The sequence below is a fragment of the Oncorhynchus mykiss genome, chromosome 4 (assembly GCF_057628025.1).
Source record: "Oncorhynchus mykiss isolate SJ-2025 chromosome 4, ASM5762802v1, whole genome shotgun sequence".
Classification (NCBI taxonomy): domain Eukaryota; kingdom Metazoa; phylum Chordata; class Actinopteri; order Salmoniformes; family Salmonidae; genus Oncorhynchus; species Oncorhynchus mykiss.
The window spans coordinates 71883972-71900774 of record NC_143025.1 but is presented as its reverse complement, the minus strand read 5'-3'; the positions used below and the strand labels follow the sequence as shown (position 1 = coordinate 71900774).

Here is a 16803-nt window from a genome sequence, read left to right as displayed (position 1 = left end):
TGTGGGAAGCTTGTGGAAGGCTACCTGAAACATTTGACCGAAGTTAAACAATTTTAAGGCAATGCTACCAAATACTAATTGAGTGTATGTGAACTTCTGACCCACTGGGAATGTGATGAAAGACATAAACGCTTAAATAAATAATTCTCTCTAAACTTCCGACTTCAACTGTACATGTCACTGATGTATCCTCTGACATTCCATTCAGATGAATAAGTGTTTACTTTGACATTATTTTGACTTGACTGTACATTTAATATACAGTGCCTTGCGAAAGTATTCGGCCCCCTTGAACTTTGCGACCTTTTGCCACATTTCAGGCTTCAAACATAAAGATATAAAACTGTATTTTTTTGTGAAGAATCAACAACAAGTGGGACACAATCATGAAGTGGAACGACATTTATTGGATATTTCAAACTTTTTTAACAAATCAAAAACTGAAAAATTGGGCATGCAAAATTATTCAGCCCCCTTAAGTTAATACTTTGTAGCGCCACCTTTTGCTGCGATTACAGCTGTAAGTCGCTTGGGGTATGTCTCTATCAGTTTTGCACATCGAGAGACTGACATTTTTTCCCATTCCTCCTTGCAAAACAGCTCGAGCTCAGTGAGGTTGGATGGAGAGCATTTGTGAACAGCAGTTTTCAGTTCTTTCCACAGATTCTCGATTGGATTCAGGTCTGGACTTTGACTTGGCCATTCTAACACCTGGATATGTTTATTATTGAACCATTCCATTGTAGATTTTGCTTTATGTTTTGGATCATTGTCTTGTTGGAAGACAAATCTCCGTCCCAGTCTCAGGTCTTTTGCAGACTGCATCAGGTTTTCTTCCAGAATGGTCCTGTATTTGGCTCCATCCATCTTCCCATCAATTTGAACCATCTTCCCTGTCCCTGCTGAAGAAAAGCAGGCCCAAACCATGATGCTGCCATCACCATGTTTGACAGTGGGGATGGTGTGTTGAGCTGTGTTGCTTTTACGCCAAACATAACGTTTTGCATTGTTGCCAAAAAGTTTAATTTTGGTTTCATCTGACCAGAACACCTTCTTCCACATGTTTGGTGTGTCTCCCAGGTGGCTTGTGGCAAACTTTAAACAACACTTTTTATGGATATCTTTAAGAAATGGCTTTCTTCTTGCCACTCTTCCATAAAGGCCAGATTTGTGCAATATACGACTGATTGTTGTCCTATGGACAGAGTCTCCCACCTCAGCTGTAGATCTCTGCAGTTCATCCAGAGTGATCATGGGCCTCTTGGCTGCATCTCTGATCAGTCTTCTCCTTGTATGAGCTGAAAGTTTAGAGGGACGGCCAGGTCTTGGTAGATTTGCAGTGGTCTGATACTCCTTCCATTTCAATATTATCGCTTGCACAGTGCTCCTTGGGATGTTTAAAGCTTGGGAAATCTTTTTGTATCCAAATCCGGCTTTAAACTTCTTCACAACAGTATCTTGGACCTGCCTGGTGTGTTCCTTGTTCTTCATGATGCTCTCTGCGCTTTTAACGGACCTCTGAGACTATCACAGTGCAGGTGCATTTATACGGAGACTTGATTACACACAGGTGGATTGTATTTATCATCATTAGTCATTTAGGTCAACATTGGATCATTCAGAGATCCTCACTGAACTTCTGGAGAGAGTTTGCTGCACTGAAAGTAAAGGGGCTGAATAATTTTGCACGCCCAATTTTTCAGTTTTTGATTTGTTAAAAAAGTTTGAAATATCCAATAAATGTCGTTCCACTTCATGATTGTGTCCCACTTGTTGTTGATTCTTCACAAAAAAATACAGTTTTATATCTTTATGTTTGAAGCCTGAAATGTGGCAAAAGGTCGCAAAGTTCAAGGGGGCCGAATACTTTCGCAAGGCACTGTACTTATGGCCGTGTACAGCAGCCTCACACAGCCCTATTCACTGGGGTTTATACTAAAGAATTGTACTAATCTTTATACAAACGCTTCAAATTTGGGAGTTGCCATGTTTTCCAGTACTATATGTAGCTTTTTCTGTGTGTAGCTTTTTCTTGTATGTAGCTTGTTTTTGTATGTAGCTTTTGTATGTAAACATAATGATTCAGTATTTACCTTACTTGTTCCTCGCATCAATGTTTTACACATTTCAAGCAGGAGAAGACTTCCTTTAATGCTTTTTGGACTAATCCCCCCCCCCCCCCCCCCTTTTAAAGAATGAAGCGTAAATGGTCTCATTTGGATGGTGCTGGAGAGGAGCTGGGAGGGGCTGACGTTTATTTAAATGGAGAGACCGAGGACTTGAAATCCAATGGCAAATCATCTTTAAACAGGCTACATTCCTGGGCCGACCCACAGATCTCTGTCAACAGGGTTTTAGAGCATATCAAGTCTGGAGATGATGTCAATGACGTTTTCCTCGAAGATTCCATCAACAAGAAGTTTGTGGGATTTTATAATGACATCACAGAGGAATGTGGACCAGAGGATAAGCAGCATTCATGGGCGGTTCTAGAGAAACCAGAGGAGGTCATCATGTATGGACCCTACTACCCCAATTATAACAATGGACAACACAGCGAAGATATTATCATCAAACAAACTCAAGAACTCCTTGAATCTGAGGATGTTTCTAAAGACTGGAATGTGTATCTATTCACCTTGAACAGCCCCTGTTTGGCAAGAACCATTGAACCATGTATGCTAAATCTAACGCGGAAGGCTTTTGAATGGTACACCCACCATGGAGTTAGGACTTCTATTGGCTACAGAAAGTGTTGGGGCTTCAAGGGAACCAAAGAGAATGTATTCAAAGATGTCAGTTATGCCCAGTTCGAGCTATTATTTGGAAGTCATGATTATGAAAACTACCTGAATAGGATTTTAAAAAAACCTGGAAATAATCTAGTCCCATTATGTGAAATTCTGTTCTTGACTATCAAAAGATGGCTGAGCCAGGAAAACAGGAATTTTAAATTCCATCTAGATAACACTACTCCACAAAAGGGCAGAAAAACCTATTTCAAAAAGATCTGTGTAATTTCAACATCAGGTTTGCAAGACGAGAGTGAGGTCTTGACACAGGAAATAACCACTATGCTTGAGGCTATGCACCCCTCTCTTGTAGATGAAAATGAGTGTTTAGAGGAGTATCTAGAGAAAGGGAAGGCATTTGCCCTTGATTACAGTTTCGACCCAGAAATATGTGACACGGATCGTGCTAAACTTAGACTGTCATTTGAGCAGTGCTGGAGAGTCATGGTACAGGACAAATATGCTGATCTTCTCAGGGAGAGATTAATAAAAAACTTCAACAGGGGGGTTGTCCAGCTTTTCATCAAGGATGTCACCGCTCTTACCAAAGACTACATACAGATTGGTCAGATAAAGTTTCCAGATCAGGCTTGAGAAGTTTTCGCCATTGTCCCTTGAATTGCTCTTTGCTTCAGCAGGGATATTGGCCCTTGACTTGTTGAAACACAATGCACAACATATTCTATCGGTCTGCCTATTGCTTGTCTTTATTACATTCCTCAGTATAGCTACAGGTGCACACTAAGGAAGGGCATCAAGTACAGTGTTAGTTAGTGCACATCGAGCTCATGGAGATACAGGTGCCATCTCTCACTGTGTAGTAGGGGTTCTCAAGGGTAACTTACAGTATATCACAATGGTGTATTATACAATTATACTGGAGTGAAGTCTTTACATAGAAATGTATGTTCATATTTTCACGGTCAATTACATGTGACAATGCTCCTCTATTTCCCATAACAAATGTGTGTTTACCCCCTGCAATTTACAAGCAAACTAAGGCATAACATTTTATAGTTAAAGTATATGTTTTGTTATCAGTATTTGCTTCCAAATGCTTGTTTCTTGAATGAAATATTGTTTTTGTTTTCAGTAGAACAAATACCAGGATGTAGAACCTACCCAATTACACTGAAATAAACAGACATGGAAATATCACAGATTACTACAATTATTTTGGGGAAGGATAATCTTTTAGAGTTCTTGCTTGTAGGAACACACTCTGCCCCTTTCATGGGTGCACAATTTCACTATGATCTACAGAGGGTGGTATGTGCCACTAAATCCATGTCTTATTCATCACAAGCAGCTTAGTAGCCAGGCTAGGTAGTTATTCAGTAAGAGATGACAGTATATTTTTTAAAATCAAATAATAGTTTTGTCATACACAAGATCAAAGCAAAAAGTCACAGTAAAGATGACTAGGATGCAAATGTCATAGTAGCTAGTAATAATACATTAGGAAAAGGTGAAAATAATTGACAGCATTGTTTTTGCAGTAGGCTATCCCACTATACAGAGTGATGAAGTCCATGGAGTTCATTCAACAGTGACGTCCGGCGAGTGGGTAAAAGGAAATCAAATCACTTTGAATAAACAGAGGATTGTTTTTGTCTTGTCCTATATTATCCCTCGCACATTGGAGGTTCCTGTGAGCACAGGGTAATTGAGGGAGTGCGATCAAGGCCTGCTATGTGTGCTTCACTTTTTCTCTCTTCTTTTTGTCATTGGTTCTATAGATATAGATTTCTCCACCTGAACAGTTCTCCTTATGTGTTTAATTCCCATCTTTCTATGCCGGCTGGTTCTATGTGTCTGTGCTCCAGACCTAACTTAGTGCCGGAGCTCAGAAAGGCAGGTACAGTAGCTGTGCTGTGTGCAGCTCGGTGTGAGAAGTCAGCGGTGGTCCTCTCTGTCTTAGGCCAGGATCAGGCTGTTCCAGGGCTCGTTCTTGGAGCCAGAGGACCCACCGTGCCCCCCAGGGGACAGCTTGAGGGGCAGGGCCCCACCCTGGGCATTTATATATGCTGGGATGCCCGAAACCTGAAGGGACAGGAAGACAGGTGGGCTAAGAGCTTTGTGTGTGTGTGTGTGTGTGTGTGTGTGTGTGTGTGTGTGTGTGTGTGTGTGTGTGTGTGTGTGTGTGTGTGTGTGTGTGTGTGTGTGTGTGTGTGTGTGAGAGTTCATTGACTAACCTGTGTGTGTGTGTTGTGGTGGTGTGAGTACAGGCTGAGTGCCTCTGGTTCTGTCTTTATCTGGCGAGGCTCCTCTGAGTTACAAGGAGCACTGGGAGTGCTGCTGGGGGTGTGGCCATCCATGCCTGGAGTCCCTACAACACAGAGACCAGGGTTACTTTACACACACAGACACACACTCACACAAACACTCACACACACATTCACACACACACACACACACAAACGGACCAGGTTTGGACTTGTTGAGGTTCTTGGGTTTGCGTTTGCGGGTCTGAATCCCCTCCTTCTTCATGGCTAGGGGGCGAGGAACCCCATGTAGTTTCATGTAGAGACCACAGGCGTTGCAGACAGGCTCTCCCTCTGCGTTGCGTCTCCACAGTGTGGTGGTGGTGGTGTGGCAGTTAGTGCACAACAGACCCACTCTTCGAGACGCAGACTGAAACACACAGAGAGAGTGAGAGAGAGAGAAAGAGAGGGGGAGAGAAAGAAAGAGAGAGAGAGCAACAGCGAGAGAGTGAGATATAGAGATGGAGAGAGACAGAAAGAGAAACAGAGAGAGAAACAGAGAGAAAGAGAGAGAGAGATAGAGAGAGACAGAGAGAAAGAAAGAGAGAGAAAGAGAAAGAGACAGACATAGAGAGAGAGACAGAGAGAGGGTGAATCAGATGAAATGCACCACATAAAATCAAATCAAATCAAATGTTATTTGTCACATGCGCAGAATACAACAGACCTTACAGTGAAATGCTTACTTACAATCCCTTAACCAACAATGCAGTTTTAAGAAAAATATGTGTTAAGTAAAAAATAAATAAGTAAAAATTAAGAAATAAAAGTAACAAATTATTAAAGAGCAGCAGAAGAATAACAATAGCGAGGCTGTATACAGGGAGTACAGAATCAAGGTAATTGAGGTAATATGTACATGTACAGTTAAAGTCGGAAGTTTGTAGGTTAGGTTGGAGTCATTAAAACTCGTTTTTCAACCACTCCACAAATGTTTTGTTAACAAACTATAGTTTTGGCAAGTCGGTTAGGACATCTACTATTTTTCAACAATTGTTTACACTGTATCACAATTCCAGTGGGTCAGAAATGTACATACACTAAGTTGACTGTGCCTTTAAACAGCTTGGAAAATTCCAGAAAATGATGGCATGGCTTTAGAAGCTTCTGATAGGCTAATTGACATAATTTGGGTCAATTAGAGGTGTACCTGTGGATGTATTTCAAGGCCTACCTTCAAACTCACTGCCTCTTTGCTTGACATCATGGGAAAATCAAAAGAAATCAGCCAAGACCTCTGAAAAAAAAATGTAGACCTACACAAGTCTGGTTCATCCTTGGGAGAAATTTCCAAATGCCTGAAGGTACCACGTTCATCTGTACAAACAATAGTACGCAAGTATAAACACCATGGGACCACGCAGTCATCATACCGCTCAGGAAGGAGACGCGTTCTGTCTCCTAGAGATGAACGTACTTTGGTGTGAAATGTGCAAATCAATCAACAGCAAAGGACCTTGTGAAGATGCTGGAGGAAACAGGTACAAAAGTATCTATATTCACAGTAAAACGAGTCCTATATCGACATAATCTGAAAGGCCGCTCAGCAAGGAAGAAGCCACTGCTCCAAAACCACCATAAAAACCCAGACTAATGTACATGGGGACAAAGATCGTACTTTTTTGAGAAATGTCCTCTGAACTGTTTGGCCATAATGACCATCGTTATGTTTGGAGGAAAAAAGGGATGCTTGCAAGCTGAAGAACACCATCCCAACCATGAAGCACAGGGGTGGCAGCATCATGTTGTGGGGGTGCTTTGCTGCAGGATGAACTGGTGCACTTCACAAAATAGATGGCATCATGAGGGTGGAAAATTATGTGGATACATTGAAGCAACATCTCAAGACATCAGTCAGGAAGTTAAAGCTTGGTCGCAAATCGGTCTTCCAAATGGACATTGACCCCAAGCATACTTCCAAAGTTGTTTCAAAATGGCTTAAGGACATCAAAGTCAAGGTATTGGAGTGGCCATCACAAAGCCCTGACCTCAATCCTATAGGAAATTTGTGGGCAGAACTGAAAAAGCGTGTGCGAGCAAGGAGGCCTACAAATCTGACTCGGTTACACCAGCTCTGTGAGGAGGAATGGGCCAAAATTCACCCAACACATTGTGGGTAGTTTGACCCAAGTTAAACAATTTAAGGCGATGCTACCAAATACTAATTGAGTGTATGTAAACTTCCGACCCACTGGGAATGTGATGAAAGAAATAAAAGCTGAAATAAATAATTCTCGCTACTATTATTCTGACATTTCACATTCTTAATATAAAGTGGTAATCCTAACTGACCTAAGAAAGGGAATTTATACTAGGGTTAAATATCATGAATTGTGAAAAACTGAGTTTAAATGTATTTGGCTAAGGTGTATGTAAACTTTCGACTTCAACTGTAGGTAGAGTTAAAGTAGGTATGCATAGATAATAAACAGAGAATAGCACCAATTTACAAAAAGTCTGTATTTACACACATACAGAATGAGAAAGAAGAGTGGGTGGGAGAGAAAAAGTGGAGTAGAAAGAATGGGAGAGAAGGAAAGAGAGAGAACTACAGAAAGCGAGACAATGCTACTGTCATGCCTTTTGTGTGTACTATATGTTGAAGATGAACTCTTGTCTTGTCACCTACCAGCCGTCTTTGGGGTTTGATGAGGGGTCTGTTTATACCGTTCACCTTATGGTAAAGTCCACAGGCGTTACACAGGTAGTGGCCCGTACCATCCCGTCTCCACAGTGGGGTGGACATCGCCCCACAGTTCACACATTCACGCCCCTCAGCAAAGTCATCATACAGCTCTGTTGGAGGGAAGGAGATGAGAGGAGGGGGGGGGGAGAGAGTTGAGAGAGAGAGAGAGCTATTGGGAAGTAAATGCAAACACTGCTTACCTAAACATTACATAACAACCTAAAATCACAGAATAACATCAAACAGTTTATCCAGTCTTGAAAATCAACTCAGAGGATGCTAGTGTGTCACTGCAGAAGCAGTGCAGAAGCAGTGACAACTCCTGACCAGAAGACGGTGCTCTCTCCCTCCTGGCCATACTAACCACAGAGCTAGATAGAAGACTAATCTTTATATCTGTGCCCTTATAGCGTCTGTGACAGCATGAGCAGGGCCATTAAGGCTACAACCCATAGAATCCTCATCCAGTTGACTACTTTGACTACTTTAAAATGGCGGAAACATGGTGGAAGCCCTTGATGGTGCTCAACATGCTAAAACAGCCTTTTGGCCACTAGAGGCCTCTATCATTCTCTATGATACTAACACACTACTCCATAGAGGTCTGGAATTCTTTCTTATCTGACAGCTCCACCCTTGATAAAGGGCTAGGCTGGAAATAGAGATGGAATAGAGCTTCATCTTATACAAATGGACAATCTCTATAGAGATACTATGACGTTTGATAAATACAATCTTCTCTCTCTCTCTCTCTCTCTCTCTCTCTCTCTCTCTCTCTCTCTCTCTCTCTCTCTCTCCCCTCCTCTCTCACACATACAGGGTATCTCCAGTCAGCACTTAACCACTCTGTCAGATGCAGTATCTAACTATATTGTGTATATACTTCATATAATCACACAACATTTGGTATTTGGAAAACATGAATGTGTGGGTCAATTGAAATTAAACCGTGTTTAAAACTATAGATGTATTATCTGATTCAGTGGGTTGTTTCTAAGGAATGTGTGTAGGCTGATATCTGGAGGTAGAGGCAGACTTCTTTCAAGGTTGACAACAAAGCAGAGCTACAGCAGTGCAGGGAAGGGCAACCTTGGGCCGGGTAGAAGCTAGCCGACACATGGCAGAAACACAAGACAATAGACAAAAGAACTGCTAAGGAACAGATGTAGCATCCAAATTTGACCTACATTGTCACAGCAAAATAATCCCTCATCGACAGGACTTGAAAGTTTAGTCCATAATCCTGCTTGATTGGTGGTTATGCTGTTAGCGGCCCAAAAGTAAGCTACATGAAAAGTGTCAGTGGTGGAAAAAGTACCCAATTGTCATACTTGAGTAAAAGTCTAGAAAATGACTCAAGTAAAAGTGAAAGTCACCCAGTAAAATGCTACTTGAGTAAAAGTCTAAAAGTATTTGGTTTTAAATATACCTAAGTATAAAAAGTAAAAGTACATGTATAAATAATTTCAAATTGCTTATGTTAAGCAAACCAGATGGCACAATTTTCTTGCTTTTTTTTATTTATAGATAGCCAGGGGAACACTACAATGCGCAGACATAATTTACAAACAAAGCATTTGTGTTTAGTGAGTCCTCCAGATTAGAGGCAATAGGGATGACCAGAGATGTTCTCTTGATAAATCCGTAGATTGGACCATTTTCCTGTCCTGCTAAGCATTCAAAATGTAACAAGTACTTTTGGGTGTCAGGGAAAATGAATGGAGTAAAAAGTATATTATTTTCTTTAGGAATGTAGTGAAGTATATGTAGAAGTTGTCAAAAATATGAATAGTAAAGTATAGTACAGACAAAAAACGACTTAATTAGTACTTTAAAGTATTTTTACTTAAGTACTTTACACCACTGAAAAGTGCAATACTGTTAATATAATATGTGTGTTAGTGTGGGTTTTCAGTTAATTTATGTAAATCACAAAGCTTCTGAGATTCTGGAAGATTTTCAAAAAAAGAGTGATCAAATGAAAATCATATATGCACATCCATGTGTATAAATCTCACAGAATGTCACTAAGTATCGTTATCTCGGTGGGTCTATTGTTGAGAAATGTCAGCACCGGCAGTCTGTGTTATAAGGTCAAGAGTAAAACATTTTTTAAAGTGTCTATTTCAATGTTCCATCTGAACACAATATAACCCTGTCCCATGAAGTCTTCATAATAACAGAATGTAGCATTTACATATTGCTGTTGGTTCTTTCAATTTCCTGAAGAGCTTATCAGTCTTAAGTCTATAAGAAAAACACCTTTCAATTGGAATGGAATTCAATGGTCATGAAAACAGTCTCCCTGGGGCAGAATCTTAACTTCAGTTCCACAGATGTACCTCAAGCTTTTGGGTAAATCATGCATTGATGCCAATGAGCGTTGTGTGCGGATCTCAATTTGCAACACATAGTATGACCCCATGTGCTACTCTGCTTCCCCTGATGGGCCAGATTGGCACCAGATTGTTTTTTACCACTGTAGACAAGAAATATGTATCCTGTACATCCCTCAAGAGCATAACTGAAGGGTTTACTATTATGTTTAGAATTAATGTGATTTTATCATTGTAAATTGCTGATGTGTTTACATTCAAAACACAGAGTAAAATCAAGCACAGGCCGCAATGATAGGCCTTTCGCTCAAATACTGCAAGTTACACTAATAAGCATCTTTACTGTACATGAAAAACATCCAAATATCAGATTAGATCAACTATATTAAATCCTTACACGTAGATGTACAATACATTCCAGAATGTAAAGTATAGGGATTTAATATAGCTGATCTAATCTGATATTTAGATGTTTTTAAGTATAATATATTCCAGAATGTAAAGTATAGGGATTTAATATAGCTGATCTAATCTGATATTTAGATGTTTTTCATGTATAATATATTCCAGAATGTAAAGTATAGGGATTTAATATAGCTGATCTAATCTGATATTTAGATGTTTTTAAGTATAATATATTCCAGAATGTAAAGTATAGGGATTTAATATAGCTGATCTAATCTGATATTTAGATGTTTTTCATGTATAATATATTCCAGAATGTAAAGTATAGGGATTTAATATAGCTGATCTAATCTGATAATGGGATGTTTTTCATGTATAATATATTCCAGAATGTAAAGTATAGGGATTTAATATAGCTGATCTAATCTGATATTTAGATGTTTTTCAAGTATAATATATTCCAGAATGTAAAGTATAGGGATTTAATATAGCTGATCTAATCTGATATTTAGATGTTTTTCATGTATAATATATTCCAGAATGTAAAGTATAGGGATTTAATATAGCTGATCTAATCTGATAATGGGATGTTTTTCATGTATAATATATTCCAGAATGTAAAGTATAGGGATTTAATATAGCTGATCTAATCTGATAATGGGATGTTTTTCATGTATACTATATTCCAGGATGTAAAGTATAGGGATTTAATATAGCTGATCTAATCTGATAATGGGATGTTTTTCATGTATAATATATTCCAGAATGTAAAGTATAGGGATTTAATATAGCTTGGGGAGTGTAAGGATTTAATATAGCTATGGGAGTTTTCCTCTCTCCCTTCCTCTCACTCAGTCCACCTCTGGAACAATAGCGACTTTCACTCTCTCTTCCACAGTAGAGCCCTGATAAACTCAGTCTAAAGTAATGGGTTTGGATTGAAGTACAACAGCACCCAGAGAGGTGAGAGGGTTGCATTAAATCGATGTGTTATCTGAAAAACTGAAGTATCTACACTGGAGATCTTATAGGATAGCAGTTTGTTTTGATATGATCATGGTACCTTGCAATGTTATTGTTCCTGTGTTGAAATCTAAATCCAGGTTTGGTGTCTACTTCTATCCGTGGTTGTCTGTGTAGGAAAGATTTGCCAATGGGAGTGATTGTAAAAATGTGGATTGGAGCAAAGACATTATCTCAGCCATAGATCAGTGCATATGTGGACAGCTCCATAGAAGAAGAGATGGTCTTACTAGATCACATAAGGTCCAAAGCAAGAAACCCATCACAGACTAAGTAACATGTAATCAGACAAAGGTGATGATGACACAATCCAAACCAGTGCTTGTGGTCAAACTACCATCCTATTGTGATTAACTGTTGATCACTGTGTCTGGAGTTCACCAAAACTGCATACTGAGGCAGATCCATGTCCCAGAGGTTCATATTCAGAAGCAGATCCAGAATCAGCCAATTCATATGCACCAACTGTAGACGGCATCAGCATTAGCCGTAGCCTACCGGCTAAAGCCCTTTTGAGATGGAAGACATTTTCCAAATATACTGAACAAAAATATACACCCAAAATGCAACAATTTAAACGATTTTACTAAGTTACAGATCATATAAGGTAATCAGTAAATTTAAATAAATTCTTTAGGCCCTAATCTATGGATTTCACATGACTGTGCAGGGGTGTAGCCATGGGTGGGCCTTGGAGGGCATGGCCCCCCCTCAGACGATCCAGAAGGTGAAGAAGCCAGATGTGGAGGTCCCGGGGTTGCACGTGGTCTGCGGTTGTGAGGCCAGTTGGATGTACTGCCAAATGTTCTAAAACAATGTTGGAGGCAACTTATGGTAGAGAAATGAGCATTCAATTCTCTGGCAACAGCTCTGGTGGACATTCCTGCAGTCAGCATGCCAATTGCACACTCCCTCAAAACTTGGGACATCTGTGGCATTGTGTTGTGTGACAAAACAACACATTTTAAGTGGCCTTTTATTGTCCCCAGCACAAGGTGCACCTGTGTAATGACCATGCTGTTTAATCATCTTCTTGAGTCAGGTGGGTGGATTATCTTGGCAATGGAGAAATGCTCACTAACAGGGATGGAAACACATTTGTGCACTCAGTTTTAGAGAAATAATATTTTGATGCGAATGGAACATTTCTGGGATCTTTTATTTCAGCTCGTGAAACATGGGACCAACACTTCACATGTTGCGTTTATATTTTTGTTCAGTGTATAGTAATATTCTATACATCTAACATTCAGTACACTCTTAGAAAAAAAAGTAGCTGTCTGGTGTCTAAAAGGGTTATTTGACTGTCCCCATAGGAGAACCCCTTAAAAAAACTTGCTTCCATGTAGAACCCTTTCCAGGGAGGGTTCTACATGGATCCTGAAAGGATTCAATATGGAAGCAAAAAGGTTTATTCTATTGGGACGGACGAAGAACCCTTTTGGAAGAGTTTAGATCAGTAATGAATGTAGGTCTACGCTGTGTACTCCCACCACCAGACCAGTAAGCAGTTTTTACCTGGACTTTATTTGACATGTAAATATTGCCTAGTTTCTGACACACATTGTAACCAGAGCGATTTCCATTCCAGCTGCAATGTGTGGAATTCAGTCTTATCATTCAGTGTGAACTAAAGTCCCCCAACCACCTGCAGCAATCATACCGAACTAGTCAGGAGGGAGAATCAACCTTCATTTTCTCTAGGATCACAATATCCCGATTAAAGTAGGCTTATGAATATCTTATAACTAAATGGTAGTTTTGGGCAGTCAATGGTTGTAAATGGTTGTTAATAAACTGGCCTCAACCTGCACTCTAAATTAGAAATGGTAATGGTGGAATTTTTTTCTTCTGATATTTTATCTATAAGTTGAATCGTGTTTCATATTTGTTATTTGAACCTTTTTGGTTCTCTCTGTGATGAACAGGAGGCGTTCGGTCCCACGGTTTTTCATTGAGCTTCGCCTCTTCCTTCAGTTTTAATTTGTGATGATAGGGTTATATCCATTCTTAAATAGAATAATCGGCACCACAAGAGTGATATATAATTATACCATTATTGTATTCCCAATAACATGAGACGTTAAGCTTTATAGGCCTATATGCAGTTGTGTCATCGTGCGTAGCATGCGTTTTATAGATCATGAACATGAGACCAAACTAAAACTATTTGATATTTCTGATTGATGTACCATGCATAATGTAGGAGACATCCATTCATCTTGTGGTCTGCTATTGAAATTCTTATCGGTTGAATTGCGATATCAGTTTAGGTAGAATTAAAAGTGCATTAGGTTTTCATTTAGAGTCGTTTGTGGCAGATGACTGAAATAAAATAAATATATCCTACGCTACATTTAAAAAAAAGATATGTCAAATTCATATACATTTAATTTTAACAAAGTGGTAGGCTAAATAGGGATCATAGTTTTGGAATGTATTCACATATTATTCGAAGAGAATTACTTTTAAATGTTGCAATCTCTAATTTATGTTGATAATAACTGGGTGGAATTAGACTGTTTTGATTTATAATGTAATAACATTTCCCTTTTCTTCTTTTAAAATGTTAAATTTGGTTTATGTAGGCCTATTTTAATCTGCCATCGACATAGGATGCAGAAATTCCGAATGGAACGAATGCGTCTGTGAACGATAAATAAGCTGTTGGACAGAAGGGAGTAAATAAATAACACTTATTCTGAGAAACGCGGGGATTGACAAAATACATTTTAATTCCCTGAATATTTGTAGTTCTACAAATGTGGATTTTTTAAAGGTCCAATGCAGCCGTTTTTATCTCAATATCAAATAATTGTTGGGTAACAATGAAGTACATTACTGTGATTGTTTTAAATTACAATTGTTTAAAAAAAAACTTCGTAGCAAAGAACAATTTCTCAAGCAAGAATTTTGCGAGGACTGTCTGGGAGTGGTCTGAGTGGGGAGGGGAAAACTGAAAAGGTGCTGTTATTGGCAGAGATGTTTGGAAATTTCTTTCTTATTGGTCTATTAACTAGTTTACCACATGGTGATATCACCATGGAAGGCCAAACTTCCACCAAAACAGGCTGAAATATCAGGCTCTTTTCAAACAGCTCTTAGAATAAAAGGGAAATATCATAATTTTCACAATTTCACAGTATTATATAAATCTCATAGTGGGGAAATATATATAAAACACTTTATCATGTATTAATGGTAAAGACTCATACTATAGCCTATATCCTAAACTAGTTCTTACACCTGCCCTAGGTAGGCTAGTCTATTTCCAGCTTCTTAAATTGTTTATTATACAGTTAAACTGTGTTATGATCGTTTTTTTCTATCTTTTCCTTGGTTTGACAAGGCAAAAATGCCCATTACTTGACCATTAAAATGATTTGCTCAGTCTGAGACCTAAAACCTACAATTAACAGGAATAAAACATTTTTTCTTCAACAAAAAATCCATAAAATGCAATGTCTTGGGCTGGCTATGCAGTTGGATTTTTTTTCAATGCATGCCCCAATGTGCAATATTGTCGAGCCCTAGGCCTATCTCTATCTATCCCGTTGGCCTATTAGTATTCTTTAATATCACAAATGAAAAATGATAACAAATGATAGAAATATCGTAGGATAAGCTACTCATACGATATAACCCTCCGAACGTGTTCAAATAATGCATTGACTCTGTTTATTTCAAACCATTGATTAACGTTATCATGAATGAGACCTATACAAGTGTTTCCGTGATATAGGGTTGTATTATTTGTATGGCTTTCATTTGATGGAAACCATGTTAAATGAATAACATTATGTCCGGAAGACTTGGAAAGATATACATGTTCAAAGTTGGATACAAATGTGGATATATATAACCTATATTGTTACGCGCAGTTAAACGAACGGTTTTTCAGTGTTGACCTTTGGATAGGCCTAATAACCAACTGAATCAAGTATGACGTTTACCAATAGCTTTACTTCTAGTAATGAAACAACTGAAATATAGGCCTAGTCTTGGCAATGTCTTAATCTGAATTAGAAAGCTATTTTTTTAGCAAAACATTTGTTGATAATGGAAAAACCTGACACGAAAATGAGAATGGCGGATATTTCTGACCATGTTTTCACCTGTCTTACCTAGGTTGGGGTGCCGTGTCTGGCCCCCGGACTGCAGGCTATGCAGGACGGAGCTGTCGAATGGAGACGTGGCCCACGTCCCACCCATGTTTGGGCTCATATAGGCCGGGTACGGACTGTGGTAGGACCCGCCGAGGCTTCGCGTCCCGTAATGATCCCTCCCGTTGGTGGAGATGTTGAGCGGACTAGTAAACGTGTTCGTCTCCCGAGCTGCGGCGACACCGGATGAGAGAGGTGGGCTGGTGGAGAAGGAGAACCGCGGGGAAACCGGAGGGTGGTGCGCATTGCCGGTGTTGTAGGAGGGCACCGACTCGGAACCCGGCTGCGCCCAGGCCGAGTGGCCTGACACGGGGTTGCTCTGCTGCGAGGACCCGTGTGTCTGGAGGTAAGGCAGCGTGGGGATCATGGGGGTGACCCGGGTCGTGGGCACGTACACCGGTGAGGTTGTGGGGGAGGCATTGTGGAGGAAACTGGGCTCGTACGTCGAGGGTCCGTGGTTGGTTGTCATGGCTAAACCCTGGTACATATCTGCTCCTCTGGGGTGACCATCAGCGTTGATAGTTGGTTATGATAGCAGCTGTGTCCACAGGCTCCTCGCTAACGTGTGAATGATTGCTGGTAATCCAACAGAAATTCTGTCAAACTTCTTCTGTAAACGGACACTTGTCATGTAGTCAAACATTGGCTACCATTTCAAATGTTTTTTTTTCCTTCTTCGCTGAATAGACTATAGCCTAGTGTAGGCTACAATAAAATAATAACCATCTCTCCAGAGAGGAGAGGAGTGGGAAGCCGAGGCACAGTAATGGACAAGATTCCTGCTCTCACGTTATCATCTCTCTCGCGCGCTCTCTCTCTCTCTCTCTCTCTCTCGCTCTCTCTCTACCTTTCTCTCTCTCTCGACCCACCCTTCACCGTGACTACTGAAGCCTACTCTGCCCCAGCTTTAGTTTGAATTGTTTCCTGAAGAAGATCATACGATTAAAGAGATTGTCTTTGTAAATACCAGAAGATCAACGGCATATTTCTCAGATGAGATTAAATATGTCACCCAAAACAATAAAATACAAGTAGGCCTACAATGTAACATACGTAGGCCTATATTTTTTTGTGAAGCAACTGAGAAATATATACAATATATTTATTATATATAATATAATATATAGATTTTCC

At 39.7% G+C, this 16803-nt stretch overlaps 2 protein-coding genes across 2 annotated transcripts; one reads left to right on the top strand and one right to left on the bottom strand.

Annotated features, from left to right (window-relative positions):
- The first annotated feature begins 2178 nt into the window (after positions 1–2178).
- On the top strand, positions 2179–4232 carry LOC149984133 (uncharacterized). The gene has a single exon (XM_090232960.1). The coding sequence runs from the start codon at positions 2196–2198 to the stop codon at positions 3384–3386; it is 1191 nt and encodes a 396-aa protein (XP_090089086.1). The 5' UTR covers positions 2179–2195; the 3' UTR covers positions 3387–4232.
- On the bottom strand, positions 3476–16552 carry gata4 (GATA binding protein 4). The gene is made up of 5 exons (XM_021600663.3): positions 15631–16552; positions 7686–7852; positions 5219–5426; positions 4988–5121; positions 3476–4835 (listed from the first exon to the last, which is right to left on the bottom strand). Exons 1-5 carry the CDS (start codon positions 16154–16156, stop codon positions 4710–4712), a joined length of 1161 nt encoding a protein of 386 aa, XP_021456338.1. The 5' UTR covers positions 16157–16552; the 3' UTR covers positions 3476–4709.
- Positions 16553–16803: the final 251 nt, after the last annotated feature.

Coding starts and splice junctions, on each gene's coding strand:
- LOC149984133 (XM_090232960.1), top strand. CDS start 2,196: ATGAAGCGTAAATGGTCTCATTTGGATGGTGCTGGAGAGGAGCTGGGA.
- gata4 (XM_021600663.3), bottom strand. CDS start 16,156: ATGTACCAGGGTTTAGCCATGACAACCAACCACGGACCCTCGACGTAC. Junction 5,427..7,685: donor TCAAACCCCAAAGACGGCTG/GTAGGTGACAAG, acceptor TGTGTGTTTCAG/TCTGCGTCTCGAAGAGTGGG. Junction 4,836..4,987: donor ACCACAACACACACACACAG/GTTAGTCAATGA, acceptor CTGTCCCTTCAG/GTTTCGGGCATCCCAGCATA.